Source organism: Anneissia japonica, unplaced genomic scaffold (genome assembly GCF_011630105.1).
Source record: "Anneissia japonica isolate Jap-2015-1 unplaced genomic scaffold, ASM1163010v1 scaffold9_len2422644_cov172, whole genome shotgun sequence".
Classification (NCBI taxonomy): Eukaryota; Metazoa; Echinodermata; class Crinoidea; order Comatulida; family Comatulidae; genus Anneissia; species Anneissia japonica.
This window is the reverse complement of record NW_022758107.1, coordinates 916731-937084: the sequence shown is the minus strand read 5'-3', so window position 1 is coordinate 937084 and position 20354 is coordinate 916731. Positions and strand designations below refer to the sequence as shown.

At 34.0% G+C, this 20354-nt stretch overlaps 2 protein-coding genes across 2 annotated transcripts in view; both read left to right on the top strand.

Annotated features, from left to right (window-relative positions):
* The first annotated feature begins 1323 nt into the window (after window positions 1-1323).
* On the top strand, window positions 1324-12300 carry LOC117125131 (cadherin EGF LAG seven-pass G-type receptor 1-like). The gene is made up of 8 exons (XM_033271530.1): window positions 1324-1431; window positions 3342-3695; window positions 6161-6349; window positions 7571-7808; window positions 8854-9062; window positions 9261-9404; window positions 11370-11602; window positions 12004-12300. Exons 2-8 carry the CDS (start codon window positions 3350-3352, stop codon window positions 12298-12300), a joined length of 1656 nt encoding a protein of 551 aa, XP_033127421.1. The 5' UTR covers window positions 1324-1431; window positions 3342-3349.
* A 68-nt stretch (window positions 12301-12368) lies between these two features.
* The window catches only part of LOC117125130 (cadherin-9-like), a 14991-nt gene continuing 7005 nt past the window's right edge, over window positions 12369-20354 (top strand). Inside the window, exons 1-9 of the mRNA XM_033271529.1 lie at window positions 12369-12407; window positions 12852-13186; window positions 14650-14857; window positions 15821-16005; window positions 17017-17353; window positions 17605-17896; window positions 18228-18467; window positions 18766-19016; window positions 19186-19415. Coding sequence (XP_033127420.1) covers window positions 12369-12407; window positions 12852-13186; window positions 14650-14857; window positions 15821-16005; window positions 17017-17353; window positions 17605-17896; window positions 18228-18467; window positions 18766-19016; window positions 19186-19415 — 2117 coding nt within the window. The remainder of the gene's footprint in view (window positions 12408-12851; window positions 13187-14649; window positions 14858-15820; window positions 16006-17016; window positions 17354-17604; window positions 17897-18227; window positions 18468-18765; window positions 19017-19185; window positions 19416-20354) is intronic.

Below are 20354 nucleotides of genomic sequence, written 5' to 3'. Positions count from 1 at the left end.
TAGCGCCTTCCACAGAAAACCGTCTCAAGGCGCTTTTGAAGCCACAAGAAACAAAGACAAAAGAACGCGAAGGTGTGGGGGAGTGCGCATCCCCGATTTTGAGATAGCGTCGTTATCACTACCGACACGTAGGTACTTCGGCGTCAGTTTGCTGGGCTCCGGTAGCTTCCACCAAGGATAAGCCTATGGCTCCCCTACCGTGCACTGCTAAGTTGGCGCTACCTCAAGTAAGAAGGTGCGACTTTTCAAGGGGAAAAAGACTTAACTACAGAACAACTTAACTACAGAAATTTAACGACAGAGATGGTAAATGTTCTTGATTTAATGTTAAGCGTCCCATCCGATTGAATAAAGCAGGCAACTATTTCATGATGTAGGCCTACCGTGCTGTTTCTTTTTCTCTATAATAATGTACACTAATTTTACGTGACAATTTCAAAAATATATTCTTAACATTTACAGGAGGTAAACCATTTAGAAAAAAAATTTCTCTATCAAGAGTATAATCTTTAGAAAGCATCTTCGAATTACTTAGCCTCAGCAACGTCAATAAGGCCTATGTATACACAAAGTAATATAAAAACAAGAGGTAATAATTGAAATCGAACGCGTAACGACGACAGAAAGAGCTTTAGTATCACGGGCCCTAAGCTGTGGAATGAACTTCTATTTGACATTCAATAACCACTACTATCTGTATGTTAATAACGAATATAAATTGTTGTATCTGATATGTCTGGTCTACAGCAGTATGCTTATGTGCGTGTTTGATTTGTCTAGTTTGCTTCTTTTCTATTTCTTTTTGTTTGGACTATAAGATGTCAACATACTACATTGGATCCGGCTCAAGATGATTATTACGACGAAGATTATGATGATGGCGATGATGCAGATGGATAGTGATAAAGATGTGATGATAGATTTTTGTTATTGGAACTCCACCCTGTTATTGTTTTTTTTTTTTTTTTTTTTTGTAATTTTCTTTTACATAAATTGCAAAGTAGGAAAAATGTACTAGTCTTGTCTTACGGTATATATAATATATAATCATTCGTATATATAAGCATCTACATCTGTTTCTACAAGGCTTATACATATAAAGTGTATCTTAATGATCATATATGTGTCTTCTAAGTGGATATCTTATGAATGGTGATAAACAAAGAAGGATTTGTTTTTTTGTGTGTGTGTGTGTGTGTGTGTGTGTGTTTTTTTTGTCCTAATATTTTTACTAAAGTTTGTGTAGGATTGTTAATCTTCTCCGTTGCCTCTTCACCTGTTAACTCCAATACCGGAAGGATATTATTATTGTTAGTTCAATGACTTAAATGCACGCTCTATATCTTATTATCGTATGAAAGTCTGTCTTCCGCCTCAGTTTTTACCAGGAAGAACACAGGCCGCAGGTGATCCGCTAATGGGCTGACGTTGGTACGTACCGGGCTATTCACTTATTTACGCCTAGTTATATTGTTTTATGCTCAGATTAATAGGTTTTTTCTTTGACTTGATATTCGGTGACTACCATGGGTATTATTTCACTTTCAACTTTTTATACTAGTACCCATTATAATCCCAGCCTCACGCTATATAAAATGTGTGTTAATCAGATTTGGGAAATATGCATTTATGAGCATGTACAGGATGTTGTCGACAAAGGACTGAGTTTCTTCAGCGCGCGTTTGGCTTATTTTTTACATTGTAAGTCTAACGATAGCCTACTGGTATGGATATGGATGTTTTTTTTATATCATGTAGGCCATAGGTAGCTATTTTCCTTGTTCGCAAAGATTATAAAGATTATAGATAAATACAGCTGAATATGTTTATGATAATCCATATATGCAAATTTAAGTAGGCTTATCAGTATTTTTTCATTGAAACTGACTCAAAAAAACCCAAAAAACAACGGTTTAATTGTCGACAAACCATTTCCATCAGTGGAAATAAATATCAGAATATGTGTTTTGTGTTAACTGGGCTCATTGCAAGTGATAAAAATACTGTGTAAATTAAGTTTAATGATTTTGGGTCAGGCGATTTGCCTAGAATTTCTATTACTTCTGATATTCATGGAAACACCAAATGACTCATCATAACATTTTATGATTGAACGTTTCTTAACTAGGCCTACTCGGGATACATATTTATATTACGGGTATGTTGAAATAGATAAGATTAAGATAACAAAAAACCCAACGTTCAGTATGTAGGCCTGTAAACATGTGACGTCATAACTTACATTTTGGCTAAAACCATCGACCTAACAGTAAATAGTTCCTCCATGATAGTATTAACCAGGAAAAATGCTCTATCCATACCTATATCAATATGTTGTTGTTAGGCTCCTATCGTTAAATGGTAAGACTAAATTGTAATTCTTGAATAGTTAATGCGTTTTGAGGCAGTGTGGGATTATGTGCCGACAGTGGAAGAAGTTGTTTGTGTTCAAATGAAGCACATTTAAATTTTATATCGTCTGGACTTCCTTGACCTCGGGTATATAGATCTTTATTACTAGTACCATAATTCATAAAGAAATATTATGTTAGTCTCTAAACTAAATCTAAGAAGTGGAATATAGGCCTAGGCCAAGACCAAAGGCTTTCCGTTTTGATGGGAAATCGCGGAGTATGGAAGTCCGATTAAAAAATTAAAAGTTTAAGTTTATTCTTTTAAGAATTTTGATTCAAAATATTAAACATATTTCAATCAGAGGCATCGTACTACCGGAGGCTTTAAGCATCATTTTTGCAGAGGTGTCCTTGCGAAAACAATATCTTGAACTTTATGTGATCTAATGAAGCGTAACGTTATTATTACCTAACATGAGCAATGTAGTTGATACTCAGTCTCACCTATCTTAAATCAACGAATTGACAATTGCAATAATTATTAGTGACGTGCTATCAACAACAAAGAAGATTGGAGAATCAAATAAACTGAGCGGTTGTTATAGACAGACGATTTCTGAAATGGTTCTTTAAAGTTTGTTAAATTCGGATCTGAATTATTTTGTCATCTTGTGTTTCTCGTCCTGTTTTCCATCTCTTTATCTATTCTATACTACAATGGTTTTTTTGCCTTTTATTTTGCAAATTCTATCAAAACTAAATAAATAAAAAGAACCTTTCAATGTCAACTATATTATTTCTGGAAACTGCCAACTCATTGATCATTGGACGAATTGACCCAGAAGAATATTTAGACGCAACTTCTTCTTAGTTCAAGACTAATTTCATCAATAGTAACAGAAGCACAAATGTGGAAACACATTTAATCTCTACATTATAAAAAAGATATGTTGTTATATTTTACATATAATCTTAACACTTTTTCAGGTTATAAAATGATGGAGCTATGGATCTTACGTATTGTATTCTTGTTAGTTTTTCAAAAACGTTTGTATCAATGCGAAATTTTATGGAATGAATTGGAGACGGAATGCCAACCTCATCTGCAAAAAGAGAAATCAGTCAATATTTCACACACGGTTGAGGAAAACTGTTCTATTGGCTCTATTATCTACGACCTGTCAACCGAATTTGGAAGTGGAAATCTATTTTTTGAAAGAAATTTAAATCGACGGTTTGCTGTTAAAAATGATACTGGAGTTATTGTTGTTGATGATGTACTTGATTTTGAATCAAATCCAACCGAAGTTATCAATTTTATTGTTTTCAATAATGCGGATGGTGAGTAGCATTAAATATTTATTGTCGGATAATTAAGATAAACATTAGCATAGTTACTGATTTATTTATTTTTGAACAATATAATAAAATGGATTGGCTGGTGATTACTTGGAACCCATATATATATAATAAATATATATATATATATATATATATATATATAATATAATAATAATAATAATATAATAATAATATAATATTTAATATATAATACCAAATTAACAAGTTAAGACATCTGCATAGCCTGGGTTGAGTCATTATTTTCCCCTCGTAGTATAAATTCATGTCAGTTAAAGTTTAAAATACGTAGGCCCTAGAAATAAAAAGGTTTAGTATTATCGTAAATATGTTTAGATCATTATTTTCACTATCTCAAGGTCATTTTAATTTTGGGGTTTTTTTTTAAGGTTTTCTTCAACTACCAAATCCATGTATTAAAACAAGAACTGGACAATCTCATTAACGATTTAACAAAAGAAAATGCTGTGTTCTTTACTTTCATCGTACTAAAACCCCTAGTACTTTTTATTCCATGAATTAGACACCTCTTCAACATGTGAAACACACAAAATACCTAGGCATTGAATGACATGAAATTGAACATCTACATTATCACTATTACAATACAAGCCAATTCAACATTAGGCTTCCTAAAACGTAATTTCAAAAACTGCCCCCCAAAGTCCAAAGAATTGGCATATATTATTACCTTTATTAGGCCAAAGCTTGAATATTGCGCTTCACTCTGGGATCCCTACCAAAAAAAAAAGATATCTCTAAAGTTGGGAAAATCCAAAGACGCGCTGCTAGATTTCTTCATAAAATTATAAATAAATTTGTTTCCATACCATCTGCCGACTTAAATCACTGTACTGGCTTTACTCGAGCAGCTTATATCAAGAAATTTAGAACCCTTACAGCCTGCACTGACACCTATTTATTCTCTTTCTTCCCGAGAAGGATCATCGAATACAACAAACTTGACCCATTTATGACTAACTTGCCTTTGAATGAATTTAAAAATATTTTCAAATAATTTCCTTTATAGATTAACTTTCATGTCAAGATGTATATCTTGCCATTGGTATCCATGTAATCCAGTGCTATTCTGTCATGAATATAACTTTTTTATTCATTCATTTATTTATTTATTTATTTATTCATGAATTCATTCATTCATTCATTCATTTATTTATTTATTTATTTATTTATTTATTTATTTATTCATTTATTTATTTATTTATTTATTTATTTATTTATTTATTTATTTATTTATTTTTCACATCTTATTAAAATTTGTCCCCATTTAATATCTAGTGAATGTCTAGTTAAAATTGTCCTGTTCACATTAAAATATAAATCCTATGAATAGAAATAATATAACTCTTGACTTCAACGCTGATGAGTCTGCGTGTCCTTACGCTAGCAATTGCACGTTTTACTCAATTATGAGCAATGCCATAGCCAGGATTTCAAACAGTGCCAGACGATACCAGGGTGGACCCACTTTACGCGTAAATTCAAACAATGTGGACCCATTTTACGGGGAAAAAAGAAAAAGCTGGACAAATTTTTTTAAATTTTACCAATTTTAAGCTAAATACGAGAAATCTGGACCCATTTTTCAAAATTGGACCTATTTTATGCATAAAATTACATAATTTGGACCCATTTTTAAAAATGTGGACCCACTCTTTGTGGACCCATTAGAAAAATTGTGTTGGACTGTCCCAATAGCTGGCTACGGCATTGATTATGAGGTTTAGTGCAGTATACGAACAGAAACAGAAATACAGGAAAACACATGATTATTCTTTTTCCTAGGTCGTTAATAGTTTTATAAATGAAAGTTTTCCATAAACGACTCTCGAATGTAAACGTTTAGGCCTCTATGTATATTCTATCAGGGAAGAGAATGTTTATATTATCCTACTGCTATTGTTCTGACGAGCGCTTAGAGGTCTTGCTGGCATGAAGCCCTATATAAGTCTAACGTATTATTATTATATTATTATTATTATTATTATTATTATTATTATTATTATTATTATTATTATTATTATTATTATTATTATTATTATTATTGAAATAAAGCTGTAAGACGTTTACGTTTGTCGTCTTCCTTTCCCATAATACAATCGCTGGATTGATATAGTTCATATTTTATTAAATAATATATTTTCGTATATTCAAGAAGGCATATTGTTACACTAAATGCCTTCTTTTGTTATTTTAACGTAGAAAGATCTAAGTATAAATATATATTTTTAGTTTACATGGTTTACATCGATTGGTATAATTTATAAGCAGGTCTAACACCAATGATTATTACCTTTCCTGACTCATACACATTTTCTTCATATTATTCAAATATTAAATATAAATCAAATAACTATTTTAAATAAAATAATGTCTTAATATCTTTCTTAATAGGCTTAATATATGAAATATCATTCTTTTATCAGGTAAAATCACAAATGTTCATCTCGTCGTTGATGTCTTGGATGTTGACGAGCCGCCATCTTGGGCGATGGCTTTCCATCCGTACAAGGCGCAATTTACATTAGACAATGATGCAGATGATGTTGTTTATCGACTGTCAGCATTTGACCCAGAAAACCGTACAAATACATTAGTCTACGGAATGTTCTCAGGTAAACTTACTTAGTTTAAAAAATATATATACATACTGCATGGTATAGAGAAAGAGGGGAAGGGCACTATGGATTAGATTCCGGTATAGTTCCACGAATGCTTCCTATTTATGCACTCTTTTCGTTTCCTTGTCGAGCTAAACCCGCACAGTTCTTGTATTCTGTAACCATTTAAATTACATTACACCTTATTGTAAATGAAATATGTTGAAAATAACATGCAATAAATTTCCTCATGTTCGCGTATAAGTATATTTATGAATATAAGTGTATCTAGAGAGGTAACTCTATAAAACATACAGTATATTCGTATAAATATAGATTATATTACATTATATATTATATAAGCCAAATGAAAATATTTATTCGAAATCTATATATAGGCATATATACTTCTGGTAAATAAAATGAAATATAACAAACTTAATTAGATCCTTGTCATTTGATTAGTTGATTTTTTTAAGTGACATTGGCTATTTACACAATTTCTTCACTCATCAAAAAGTTTAGTTCCATCTGTGCGTACTTTGTTCCATTCGTTTTGTCCCATTGTACGCCTCCACCTAATAAAATATTTTTATTGGCTGAAAGAAAATGAACTGTTCCATTCTGATAAAAGGTAAATCTAATATTTTTTTTTAAAGTAAAATATCAAATGACAAGGCCGGACCTATTTTAGGTTACAGTGTGATAAAACTAATGAATGTTCGTATCGTGCAAAGGGAAGAATATTTTCAAGAGTTGAAAGATTAAATTTTCACTTAAAATATTCTATCCATTGCACTCATGCAATGGGACCCCTGAATCAAGCCAATAGACTTACAGGTTCATCCTCTGCTTTCCAAGTTTAATTTCATGAATGGTGATGTGTGTTTTTGATGTTCTTTGATCCTGATTTTGGTTTTTGTACCTTCTAAATCATATTTTGTCATTTCTTTGTAATTACTTTATTGAAAGGAATAATTATTACTTACTTACTCATAAACATTCATTATTTGATTGTACAGTATATTTCTAATATATTTGCTACTGGAGGGGCAAACCATTTATGGTGATAGTAGTTCCTGCACCTTACAAGTTATGCTCCTTCTCAACCCCTCTTTCTTTATTTTGTGAATATTTACTAGGCCTATGTATTTTTATTGCAGGAAGGAATACAATATATTACAATAATGTCCTTAACCATCAAAGATTGTCCTCAATTAATTTGATTTTTTTCAGATGAATACAACCTATTCAATGTAAATCCTAAAAATGGTGAAATATCGCTTAAAACTAGGCCATCACTCAGTACTTTACCAGAGGATGTACTACGGATAACAGTGACTGTAACAGAAAAAGATAACTTACAGAATCGCAATGCAGCTGATGTGTTTTTTTACACTTCATCTCAACCACCTCAGTTCACCCTTGAGGGATACACTATTAATATTAACGAGAATATCGAAGTACCTACAAAGTGAGTGATTTTTTTCCCTCTTGGTACCGATAGGTCTAACATCACATGTCCGGCTTTCCTTGCTCATGACACATTTTTATTTCTTGCTTATTCATTATTAAATTAATATCAAATACTTTATAATTTTCTTAATTGTTATAAATAATATATGAATCCATCTTTCTTAATAGGCCTAATAATAATAATAATATGACATTTTATTCTTTCTAAGGTAAATTACAAATGCTCATCTCGTCGTACATGTCTTAGATGAACGAAGAGAGGTTTATTTCCGTTTAGTAGTTTATTAACTATACACTAATGTGTATGATGCAGACAAGAATGCTGTTTATCTGGATACAAAGCGTAAACATATTAAGCATATTACTCGATTAACGGACACTTTTTTTATAATGCTGTTTATCCAACTTTTAGATATTATAAAGGATAGGCGTAGTCAAAGTAAAAAATCAATTCAGTTTGGCGATTCTATAAACAATACTTGTACTAGGCCAGATCTAGAAAATACAGTATAGCAAATTATCACTTGTCTGATTCTTGTTAGATTGCTTTCTACTGTAACTCGGTATGACTGGAACGTACAATACAGTAAGCGCCACTCTGAAATGAGTTCCGCACCGCCGGCAGAGAATTTCCTTCGCTAAGCGCACACTCGAATAAGTACTATGCCGTATATATATGCAATGTTAACTTCCTAATGGTTTAATAATAGTACTACTAATTTGCAAAAAAAAAAATCATTCAATTCCATCACTATTACAATCTATTTGTAATCATCGCTACTCTCGGATATAAACGCCACTCACTATATAAAATAATTCAAACATTGTACAGATTTGTGTTAGAATAACTTTTTATACCTAATAAGTTATAGTGTGCATTTTTGAACCCACATCTTAAAGAGTGTACTTGTATTTCAGCGCATAATTTACAGAAATATGCATGCAATACAATGACGTCAGAAAATTTTAAGACGTCACACGATATTTTAAAACCCGCTGCGAAACCTTTTTTTTTCATTCATATTAATTTGTACTTTCTAAAGATTAGCCACTGTTAAGGCAAGATCTTTTCAGTCAGACGGGAGCATCTCATATTCAATTATAAGACAGCCAGACAATATACAACATTCCATCGATGAGTTTGGTATCGTTAAAGTTCTCTCAACCCTCGACCGAGAATATCGTACGGGTTATACTATACTCGTAAAAGCTACAGACTCGTTGGATCAAATTACAGTAGCGGAGGTAATACGTCAGACATCTTGTAGCATTTATTATCTTTTTGATATAAAATTTAAATCAGTTGTTTCTTGATAATTGCCCGAATAATTAATACTTTAATACATTAGAAAGTTTGATATGATTATTTGTTTAATTTTTATCCAATTGGAATTTTTGAATTTGGTGTAATGAGTAAAATAAAGCTTGAAAATACTGCAAGACATTTCAGAGTTTATCTTTGAAGTTGATAGAAATGCAACTACTGGATATCATATTGGCCAAGTTTTTGCCTATCATCCTAATGGTAATGCACTCCAGTTTACCATGAAGTCTGGAACTGCATCTCCGTATTTCAAAATGCAACAGGAAACAGGTAGGCACACACACACACACACACACACACACACAAAGAAAAACGGTAGGCCTACTCTTGTTAATCAATAAAACACAAACAAAAAAAAAAACCATAGAGAAAACTAGTGTTGTCACTCCATAGAATGCATACCTGCGTTCTGTACCTGGATACCGAACAATGCACAGGTCATGGCCGTGTATGGGCGATTCCATTGTTCTCCTTAATGGTCGAGGGTAAGTTCAAAAAGAGGTGGATGATCAAATTTTCCCACATTAATCATCTCTTTCTTAGATTATTATGTACCATTCCACTGAAATGTTATGATGATCAATTTCTTAGTTTTGCATAATTTTGCTAACAGAAAAACAGACAATACATATATATTTCTTGGCGGAGGTAAGACTAATAGCATATACAATGAGGTCAACTTATCTGTACATTTGTGTACTTGATATTGTTGAAAACGTTGTAATAACAGAAAGAGTAGAATAGAAAATGAAAGGTAAAGGTTGAGGAAGAAGACAGGATGTTGTTTAAAAAGCCATAACAATGATTTGGTGATCAAAATATTTCCTATCATAAACAATGTGTCTTCTTCCTACTTTTTTTTAGGCCTGCTTTTCGTTTTGAAAGTGTTATGTTATAATATAATTCGAGGAGGAATTAAAAGACCTAATTTACTGGACGTCAGTGATTGCAAGAAGCAAAACATAGTGCAGTACTTTTCGCTGCCTATATGATACAATATAGACAATACTTAGATTCGTCTCGAGTTTAAGTTTTCCGCTCATTAAAAAGTGTATAACACCTGGATAAAGACATTTTTGTCGTTTTATCACTTTACTATCTCAGAGATAGACTTGAATTTTTGCCATCCCAGAAACAGCATCAGTGCCCAAAAATGAAATTTGCTTTTTAAAATGATGGGTCATTTACTGGAATCGACTTACTACCGGTATTGTCAAGGTTATGAGTAAAAGTATTATGGCTTTTCTTTTCTAAAGTATACAATAATGCCACATTCTTGTGCTAATTAATCAGTTTAACATAGCGACAGTAAGCTGCGTACTTGTGTCACATATGAAATTATTAGGTGTTACCATCCAAGACAACCTATAATGGGGTTTGCATGTTGGCGATACAGTCTTAGCATCTCGACGACTATATACGCTATGTATATTGCGCAGAGCCAAAGCCCCGTAAATGATACAGTACCGTATAACATCTGTTTACATTAGCTACATACGCCTTATTCAGTGGTGGCGCCAGGATTTGCCCGACTGGGGTCCGAGGTCCCGTCAGAGGGGCCGATTTCCCCGACGAAAAAAATGGACGTGGTTGGGTGTCGCTGAAAATTACTCTAAAGTCATCCATGGGGGGTGGGGGGCGAAGCCTCCAAATCGCGAAATGCTTCCTCCTGTTTGTAGTTCTATATTTATCAGGAACAATGCTATAACAAACTTGAATTTCTTGAATTCAGTAGGTGTAAGACAAAACGTTTTAGAAAGTCACAAATTCCTATATTATTGCAATGGACTAACATGGAACAGCTAGCTGCTTAGGTGGGAATTAATCCTTCGACTATTTAATTTTGAGATTTCCTTATTTATTTATTTATTACGCTGCTTTTATTATTATTATTATTATTATTATTATTATTATTATTATTATTATTATTATTATTATATTTTTTGGCTGTTTGACGTTTTCAGCCGCCTGGCTGCTTCTTGTACATTTTATACTGCAATAAAGCAATTATTAATTAACATTAACACGTTGTATTTTTAGAAGTTACACAACTTGAAATGAGTAACTAAATTGCAAATCAGATAGGATTTAACTGGATTTATCCGATATATTAATTAATGTATGTATCTTTGCCTATAGGCCTATAACTAAAACCTATATAGGCCTTATATATAATTTATTATTTATTATTTATTATTTATATACAAACATAGGCATATGTATAATTATTATTAGGTATATTGAGTCTTGTGTCGTCAGCTGAAGCATTGGAACCATCCTGTTCTGTGGTTGTGATAGCCATGGACAGCAACCTTGTTCGTGGAGGTATGGATTCAACGTTTGAAGAAGTTAGTGTTAATATTAGGACCAAGGATCTGAACCAACATACACCACAGTTTCCAGACTGCAGGAGCTATTCAACTGTAGAGGTTACCGAGGAGCAAATGACTGGTACATTTGTATTAAATGTGAGTATGGACATCTTTTTGAAATTATTATTGCACATTAATTTATTTAGAAGATTTGTTATTATAGGCGTTTTGAATTATGTGGTTTTATTTGTGATAATTCTAATTCTGTTCAGTTACCGTACTCATCAACGCATGTTCAGCATCTGGATGAGTCCACATTGACAGGAGCTGCAGGCCCGTAGCCAGGTTCTTCCAAGGGAGGGGGATGAGGGTTTCTGGGCGCGAGGTTCACATTTGAAGCCCCAGTGTGGTCGGCGAAGCCCAATATTAACAACTCGGCCATTCTACTTGTAATCACTTTAGTATTTCTTCTTCATTGTAGCCTCATTTGAAACAGCAAATCTGCACTTAACGTAAAATGCAAAACAATGTTCATTTTACTAACAATCTCATCGCAGGTGACAGCAGTAGACAGGGACAAGGGACGTAATGGTGAAGTTGAGTTTTCTCTTTCTCTAAATACTGATGGTAGCACAGTTTTCAAGATAGAAACGAGCTCCGGAGGTGTTGGAATTATCCGGACTCGTCAGAGTCTGGATCATGAAATAAAATCTAGATATACGATTTCCGTTATTGCAACAGATCTAGCGATGGACTATCAACTGCGCAATACATGTACCATAGATATACGAGTTCTTGATATCAACGATAATCATCCTCTTTTTGACTACCCGAGATATACACGTAAGTTGTAAACATTAGATTTCAATTTACCATTAAGCATTAAACTTCTCGTAAATGTAATCACCAAGAGGATTGTTAGATGCCTACCTGGAGTAAAATCTATCATGGCAAAACTGTAGTATGTAGATCGTTGCTGCTACAGTGCTGGCAGACACAGTGGCATAGACACTGATTTACAGGGGGTTTTTTTTATACATAAACAAATATGTATTGCCCTCTCCGAATTCACTCTACATCATTCTGCTAATTGGCATGCCATGCCAAAACCAGCATCCGTGACAAAAAGAAGAAATTTGATTTTTAATATGTTCATATTCTCCACATTACAAACTTTAAAATAATAAGTCATTTACAAGAATCGACTTATTATTGCCAAAGTTATACTACAGTTACAATTTCCACAATCTTATGCTAATTACTCAGTTAACATTTAGCGACAGTGCGCTGGTTTTGAGAAATCAATCCTCTATATTCAGATATTTTTTACCATCCACTCATAAATATCTATTTAAAATGAATTACTGCATCAAATTTTGTTAAAGTATCTTTAATTTTTTTACAGACCACTGTGGAACCATTTTTGATAAAAGCACAGGCAATCGATTCTGATAGTAAACAGGGACTAACAGATATTTATTTCGCGATCGTCGATAAGGCGCATAGACTGCCAACTTGGAACAACTATCCATTCCCAGAACAGACGATATCGGAAAATGTGGGGTTGAATACGATTGTTTTCAGAGTAAAGGCCACAGCTCATTCCACTTCTTCTTCCATCACGTACTCAATTGTTAGTGGATTGACACCAGCCACCAACTTACTTGAAAACTTTTCTATCAACCCCGCCGAAGGAGAAGTTAAAGTTGATAGCAAATTAGACTTTGAGTCAGTTCAAAGGTAAGTCAAGTGAAATATTTTATTTTGCTTTTAAGTAAACTAGGAGACCAGATAATGAGTGAATAGTTTTTACTATTTTTTTACTTTATACTGGAGAGCATGTTTTTGAAATTATTTAAAAAGAGCTTTGGACAATATTGGTATTTATCAGGCTTCCATACTATTGAAAAAAATAGAAAGAAAGAAAGAAAGAAAGCAGTAACGTCAAGATGATGCTACAAACACTGGCAAACCCCAGCTGAGTGTCTCAGTGGAGGAGCTTTTCGGCATAGCGATTTCAATTTAGTTTCTCATTCAACCTTGTGGTCAGCAGCGTGGCTAGGTGCGAAAGGGCCCCAGTGCAAGATTAATTGATGTAATAAGGTTATTCCCAAAGTTTTCACAAAATTCAACGTAAACATTCCTTCTTTTACCCCTATTGGTAAAGGTCTAGGTTAGTAATAAATACTAATTATAATCAGATTCTTAAGTATTTTAAGAGGGGCATATTCTGTCTCAGCAGCTGTTCTAAGCTAATCAAGAAATTGGTACCGTACCGTAGCACATAAAATTAAACAATTCAGATCAGGAAATTCGAAATAGAGGGGCCAGGGAGGGATTTTCACCGGAGGAGGAGGGTGAAGACCACCTCAGCCCCACCATGGTTGAGGCTGATGTAAGAAAATTTATGAAAATAGCATCTCTAGCCGGAAATGGCACTCCTCACAATATAATGAATATAATTTCCTTTGTTCCCCATGTTTTTTAATAATTTCGAAAAAAGTAGGGGAACGGGCCGCAGATTCTGTCTGCTAAATTGAAATCAACACAATAATCAATAATTACTCCTCTAATAGAATATTATTGAGGGGCCCACTGGCCTTTTTTCCCCTTCAAAATTAAGTTTAGGTCTATTTAATGAATCTAGGCAACAGTGCTTTGCACTGGCTGCACTGCCAATAGCTGCGCCACTGCTCGTGGTCGGGCGCATAAAAATATACGCTAACCATTTTCGGCCGGACAACTTGCACTTCTGATTGCAAAGATTGTGAAATGATGTATGCTATGTTTCAGCCCTATTTGAGAGCATTCCATGGCTTATAAATTAAATAAATATTGTGGACACTTCTCTTAATATTGATTGTAATATTAAACCTACTATACATCATTTTACTAAATTATGCTCGTCTTTAAAAACAACAAAAAATGAAAATAGGGATGAATACAACCTGCAGTGTTTTTGGTTGTAGAAGTATTCAAAGGATAGGTATGTGTATGGAAAAAGAAAATTTGCTAACAGCAATGTGCTCTGGCTTGCTGGCGAAAAGTTACGGTACGTTAGTGGCGCTGTTTCAAAATTGACTTGAAAATGGTGTATACCAAGATAAAAACTCGTAGTTATCTTAGTGATTAATGATTTTTATATCATTTTGGGGATTTTTAATTATAAGTTGATATATACATTTCCTTTATTAAATATTCAGCTACAAACTAAAGATCATTGCCTGTGACGCTGCACCAACCCCAAACTGTAACGACATGGAAGTCACCGTGAAAGTAGTAGATTTCAACGACAATGAGCCCAAGTTCCTCGTTGAGGGCAGTTTGTCAGTAAATATTGTGGAAGGGCCTGTGACAGACGATGGAATTTTACAACTGGAAGCACGTGATTTAGACATTAGCTCTGGAGAAGTAAGAATATATTTGAATTAGTGTATTAAGATAATTGTTTATTATTACAAACCTTTCTGCTATGCCCAATCCCCTTATTATAGACCTACCATAGAGGTATTATCAATTATACCTCCATGATTATACTGTTGCTAAAGCCTAACTGTTCCCTGCTAAAGTCAAAAGAAACGACAGCGTTTTGCAAAACAGTATAGTATGTATTTATGGAGCAAGTCCATATCCATTGACCTGCTCTGATTGGCCAGTTGTTAAGTTTCATTTTCACCCCGGTAGGGTTTATATTTACGTAACGTTTCTGTTTATTTATTTTTTTTTTAAATAAATACTGCTTGAATGTAATAACTTAATGACGAACGTGGAGCAGTTAATGCCTACATAAAAGCTATTAGGTTGAAGTTGGTAGAAAGTTTATGATATGTGCTCTTTGGAACGAACTTTAAGACATGATGCTTTTTTCCACTAATGGGTCAAGGGTCGTGCCAGCGGCTGGGGAGCGGATGTGGTTGCCAGGCCCCATCACAATTCGTCAGGGAGAAAAAAGAATATATTTATTTTCTACATTAGTAGACTCTAAAATCGATTAAATAATCCTTTGAAACCCGTAAATTGTCGAACTTTTCGGGGACCACTTTCGAAACCTTTCAATCGAAGCTCGACCGCGCCAACATTACTTCTAACCCCTTTCAGGGACCTCGGCCAAACCTCCCCCCCCCCCCCGTTGGGCAAATCCTTGCGCCACCCCTGCCAAGGGTCGACCTGCTACCAAAGAGAGTGATTTAAATAGTCTGCGCTAGTCAATAAAACTCGTGCATCAGGACTAAATTAGAGGTTAAATTTGTAAATTGCAGAAAAGTAGTTACACATTCAATGACCAAACACGAGTTCATATGTACCACATTGGACTGCGAACAAATTAATCACTTATTAATTTGATATAACTGTTAATTTTTTTACGTGCTACAGGTGACTTACTCGATCTCCTGTGGTAAACTTGTTGATTGCAGTTTGTTTTACATGCGTGGCAGTTTACTTAAGACGAAAGAAACAGCTTTTGATAGGGAGAGGAAAACCGAGTATCATCGGGAAATTAAAGCCGAGGATTACTCACCAAAAAGAGAGAGGGGTGGGGGAGGGGAAAGGGGCCGAAAGTGGGGCCGATCGAAATAACACCACCCTAGGGGTCCGAATGGCATGCCTCGATAAATTTCTGTTTTCTAGACACCCGAATATAACATCTGAGGCATTTTGCGAGAATTTTGTTTTCTTTTTTTTTTACATTCCAAAAGGGGTGCCGGGGCCTGCCCCCTCCTCCCAACAAATCCGCCCTGTTCTTATAGTCTGTTTCTTGAAAACAAAGAAATAAAAACTGAAAGCATAATGTTGGCGTTCTTGGGTACTTACCACATATGAAGTTCTCCTGTCAAACCAACAAAAACATAATTGTACAAAATTGATCGATAATATCCACTGCATTTTCCCTTCCATCCTCCCCCTCCCACTTCCTAAAAATATAATATTCCTTGGAGCCAAAGATTAGAGTTCACTGCTTTAATTTTCCCCTTCCATCACCCCCTTCCTACCTCCTAAAAAAACTAATACTCTTTGGAAACAAAGATTAGAATTCACTGCTTTAATTTTCATAAACACTCAAAAAGTATTTTAATTTTCTACATAATCCTTCTTATTTGGTGCGACTGCTATGAAATCAAGCCGTAGAGAAGAATATATATACTGTCTCTTATACACATCTAGATGTGTATAAGAGACAGATATAAACTTTGGCATAATTTGATTTCCAGATAATATATGCTATGATTATTTTTCCTTTCTCCTAGGAGCATAAATATACCACTATTGGTTTTCTCATTATGTATATTTACTTGATATACATTCTTTTATAATAATATTATTATTATTGATTGTCTTTCTCTTTTTCTGAAATTATTTTGTTTAATTTTTATGTACTACGTTTCCTTTATGTGTGTATGTGTATGTCGGTGTGGGTGAGGGTGTGGGTAAGTGGATGGATGGATAGATGGATGAATAGATGGTTGGAAAATGGTTGGGTGAACTGGAACTCGAGCGAACGAACGTAAAATCAAACGAACGAATAAATAAACACATGAATGATTTACAAATGAAATGGCTAAAGTGTAAAGGAGCCCACACTACTTTGTCGATATCCATTATTTAGATAAAGTTGAGCATCTTATCTTGGGAGGTACAAATATTGGTGCAGGGACGTTTGCTTACAGACACGGGAAATTCATCGTCGACTCTGAAACTGGATTCATAACATTGTCTAGCAAACTTGACTTTGAAGATGTCCAATCCTATCAACTGACATATGCCGCCACTGACGGTGTTCACGAGGTAACTACGTCACTGATTATCAACGTTACTAATATCAACGACGAAGCGCCAAAGTTCTCGCAACAAATGTACAATGCGTCTGTCATTGAGGACACAGTTTACACAGAAAAAATATTATTTACGGTAAGATTCACATACAAGCAAAATTACCACATTTTTTGAAAGAAGAAAATATTACTGCTGTATCCACGCTTTAATTTTAGTTGAAAATGTCTCGATATCTCAATCAAGTTGCTTTCATCGTCATCAGGAAAATACTATATGAAGAGTCCAAACAGCAAAATACTTATGCTTCCAATCATAAATAATTTATTTAGCAAATGATATGTAGTTTTAGTGAAGTAATCACTACCTTTTCTCTTTCTATTTTCAAGGTCCAAGCAGTGGAGAAAATTGACCCATTTGGCAGTATTGTTTTTTCCCTCTATGGAGTACCAGATGGAGTTTTTTCAATAGATAGTTCAACCGGAGATTTTAAAGTTAACGGTCAGTTAGACCACGAACACAAAAGTGAATGGAAATTCTTGGTGGTGGCAACGGATGGTGATGGAGCCGGTTTATCGTCTGCAGTTGATATCGTCATACACGTGCAAGATATCAACGACAATGTACCAATGTTTCTAAACCCAAAATACATTGGTGAAATATATGAAGGCAGACCCGTAGGTGAGTTTATATTTCTGCCATGAATTTCAAAATTTGGTTGTTTAAGAATTCAGTATTCTAATTGTGGAAACATAAGTCTAATGTTTCCTGTAAAAAAAAACAACACGCTAAAGATTCTTCTCCATAATCGTTTTTAAATTTAAGCCCTGATTGGGCTATCATATAATGACAAAAACATGTTGCAACATGCCATAATGTGGTCATGATGACATGACATGACCATGGGCGTACAACAGTTTTTTTTTCAAAGAATATCTGATCATGTAGACAGACTTTAAACATTACGGCATAAACGTTAATTATTTTGTAAATGTCATAACAATCTTCGCAGGAACATTTGTGACGAGAATATCTGCTACAGATGCTGACGAAGGTGAATACGCTAGCCTAGTGTATTCTCTCGCCTCATCACCTCCAGATGACGTCATTTTACAAGATGCTTTAAGTGGTTTAAGTCTGTTCAATGTAGAGCCATCTGGTGACATCAGTGCACTGGGCGTCTTTGATCGAGAGGTGAACAGCAAGTACTTGATCGAAGTTATTGCAACTGATATAGAATCAAATGCAACAGGTGAATTTAAATAAAAGATCAATAAAACAATACACTCAATATATTTAAGTTAATAAATTAGTTAATGGATGAATAAATTGATGCTTTCATAGATGGATTGAAAAATCGTTGAATGGAAAGATGGAAGAATTGATGAAAAATGGAGAGATGGATGAGTGGATGAATGGAGGATGAGTTGCTGTAAGAATGAAATGGTGTATTAAAGGAAGAGGGTATAGTAGATAATTCGTTAAAACACCTGTTCAGATCACCGAAGTTTAGCATTGAAAAATACTGACTTATATATGTTACATTTCAGGGTCTTGTACAGTAACAATCAACGTTTTGGATCTTGACGACAACAAACCAACGTTAGTTGAAGACACATTTAGCACTATAATATCAGAAAGAGTTGACATTGGTTATAACGTTGCCAACATTTACGCTCATGATAAAGACATTGGTGAGAACGCACAGGTTTCATTCTCCATCGTTAAGGACGACGCTTCTTCCTTTTTCGTCGACGTAAATCCTGTCAACAAACAAAACGGAATTATCCGAGTAAAGAAGGTTGAGTTAATTTTGTTATTTAAAGTTAAATGTTTTTATTCGGAAAAGTAATACAGAAGCTTGTTATACAATGCATGTTGATTAAACCACGCGAAAATATGCCTGGGTTTTCTTAGATTTGTAGGTCTGTAAATTGTTTCATGTTGATGTAGATATATATTTTATACAGAATCTAGACTATCAAATAAAGAGTGTTCACAACATATCAATTGACGTGACTCAGGCGGAGACCACACTCAGAGTGAATGTAATGGTTAGACTTACTGATGTCAACGATTACATTCCGAAATTCGCCGAAAGGAGCTGGAATATTTCTGTTTCCGAGAACACCCAGATTCATTCTATTCTATTACATGTGACAGCAACCGATTCAGATCCTGGATTTAATGGAGTCATCCGGTAAGCAAATATGCATTCTCCTTTAGAAAAAATAAATGTATAGAATGTTGATGGGGGGGGGGTACTTTATGTACTTTATTATATATTTTTTAATTTCTGTGACTTATTACTTTACTTGTATTTCTCAGACTAGTTCTGAGTTCTGATTAGTTCTCTTTTGAGAGACTACAAACTGTTACATTTTAAATTATATTTCTTTTTTTGTCGATCTTTTTTTCAAATACACCATCCATCGTTTTCAGAATCTGCCTTATTATCTTACTTACACCATGCACGTTTTCCCAAAACTAGCTTAGGATACTTTGAGGCTGAAAATATTTTGTATGTGTCCTGGGTCCTTCATCTTTGCTATTTATGCTCTTTCGTTTATGTCGAGGCAATGTCGTATTTGCATATATATATATATACTTTTTTTATTCAATATTTTACACGGAGGCTCCTCACAAGGCACAGCCTTAGCATCGAGGAGCATCCAAACATAGTAATACAATTTATCTGCAGCGTGGCTGTGTGAAAGTTCTCAATAAGAACATTAAATAAAGTATATAATAATAATGATCAATATCAGAGGGGAATATATATATATATATATAATACATAACTTAAACTGCAAATCGTTTAGACTTTGTTAAAAATTGTTGAACATAAGTAAATAAATATAAATTCTGTTCAAAAGTTAGCCACATTGATCCAAATAAAAATAAGTTATATAAAAATTAGAAATAAAAGATAAAGAAGCGTCTTTTGGGTAAAACATGGGTTAAAATTGTGTCGAGATTTGTGAGCAGTTCTTTTCTTTCTGTATCATAAATAGGGCAGAGAAAAAAGAATTGACATGGTGGATCCTCAACCTTGTGTCCACATGCACATTTAGAGTCATTTCACAGACCATAAGTAAATAGATGAGAGTTTAAGCCACTAAAACCAAGACGTATTATG

What these genes read in the sequence shown, in the direction of transcription:
- LOC117125131 (XM_033271530.1), top strand. Translation starts at nt 3,350, where the DNA reads ATGATGGAGCTATGGATCTTACGTATTGTATTCTTGTTAGTTTTTCAA. An exon ending in AGTCTACGGAATGTTCTCAG is followed by an intron (nt 6,350 to 7,570) that starts GTAAACTTACTT and finishes GATTTTTTTCAG; the next exon opens with ATGAATACAACCTATTCAAT. An exon ending in AATATCGAAGTACCTACAAA is followed by an intron (nt 7,809 to 8,853) that starts GTGAGTGATTTT and finishes TACTTTCTAAAG; the next exon opens with ATTAGCCACTGTTAAGGCAA.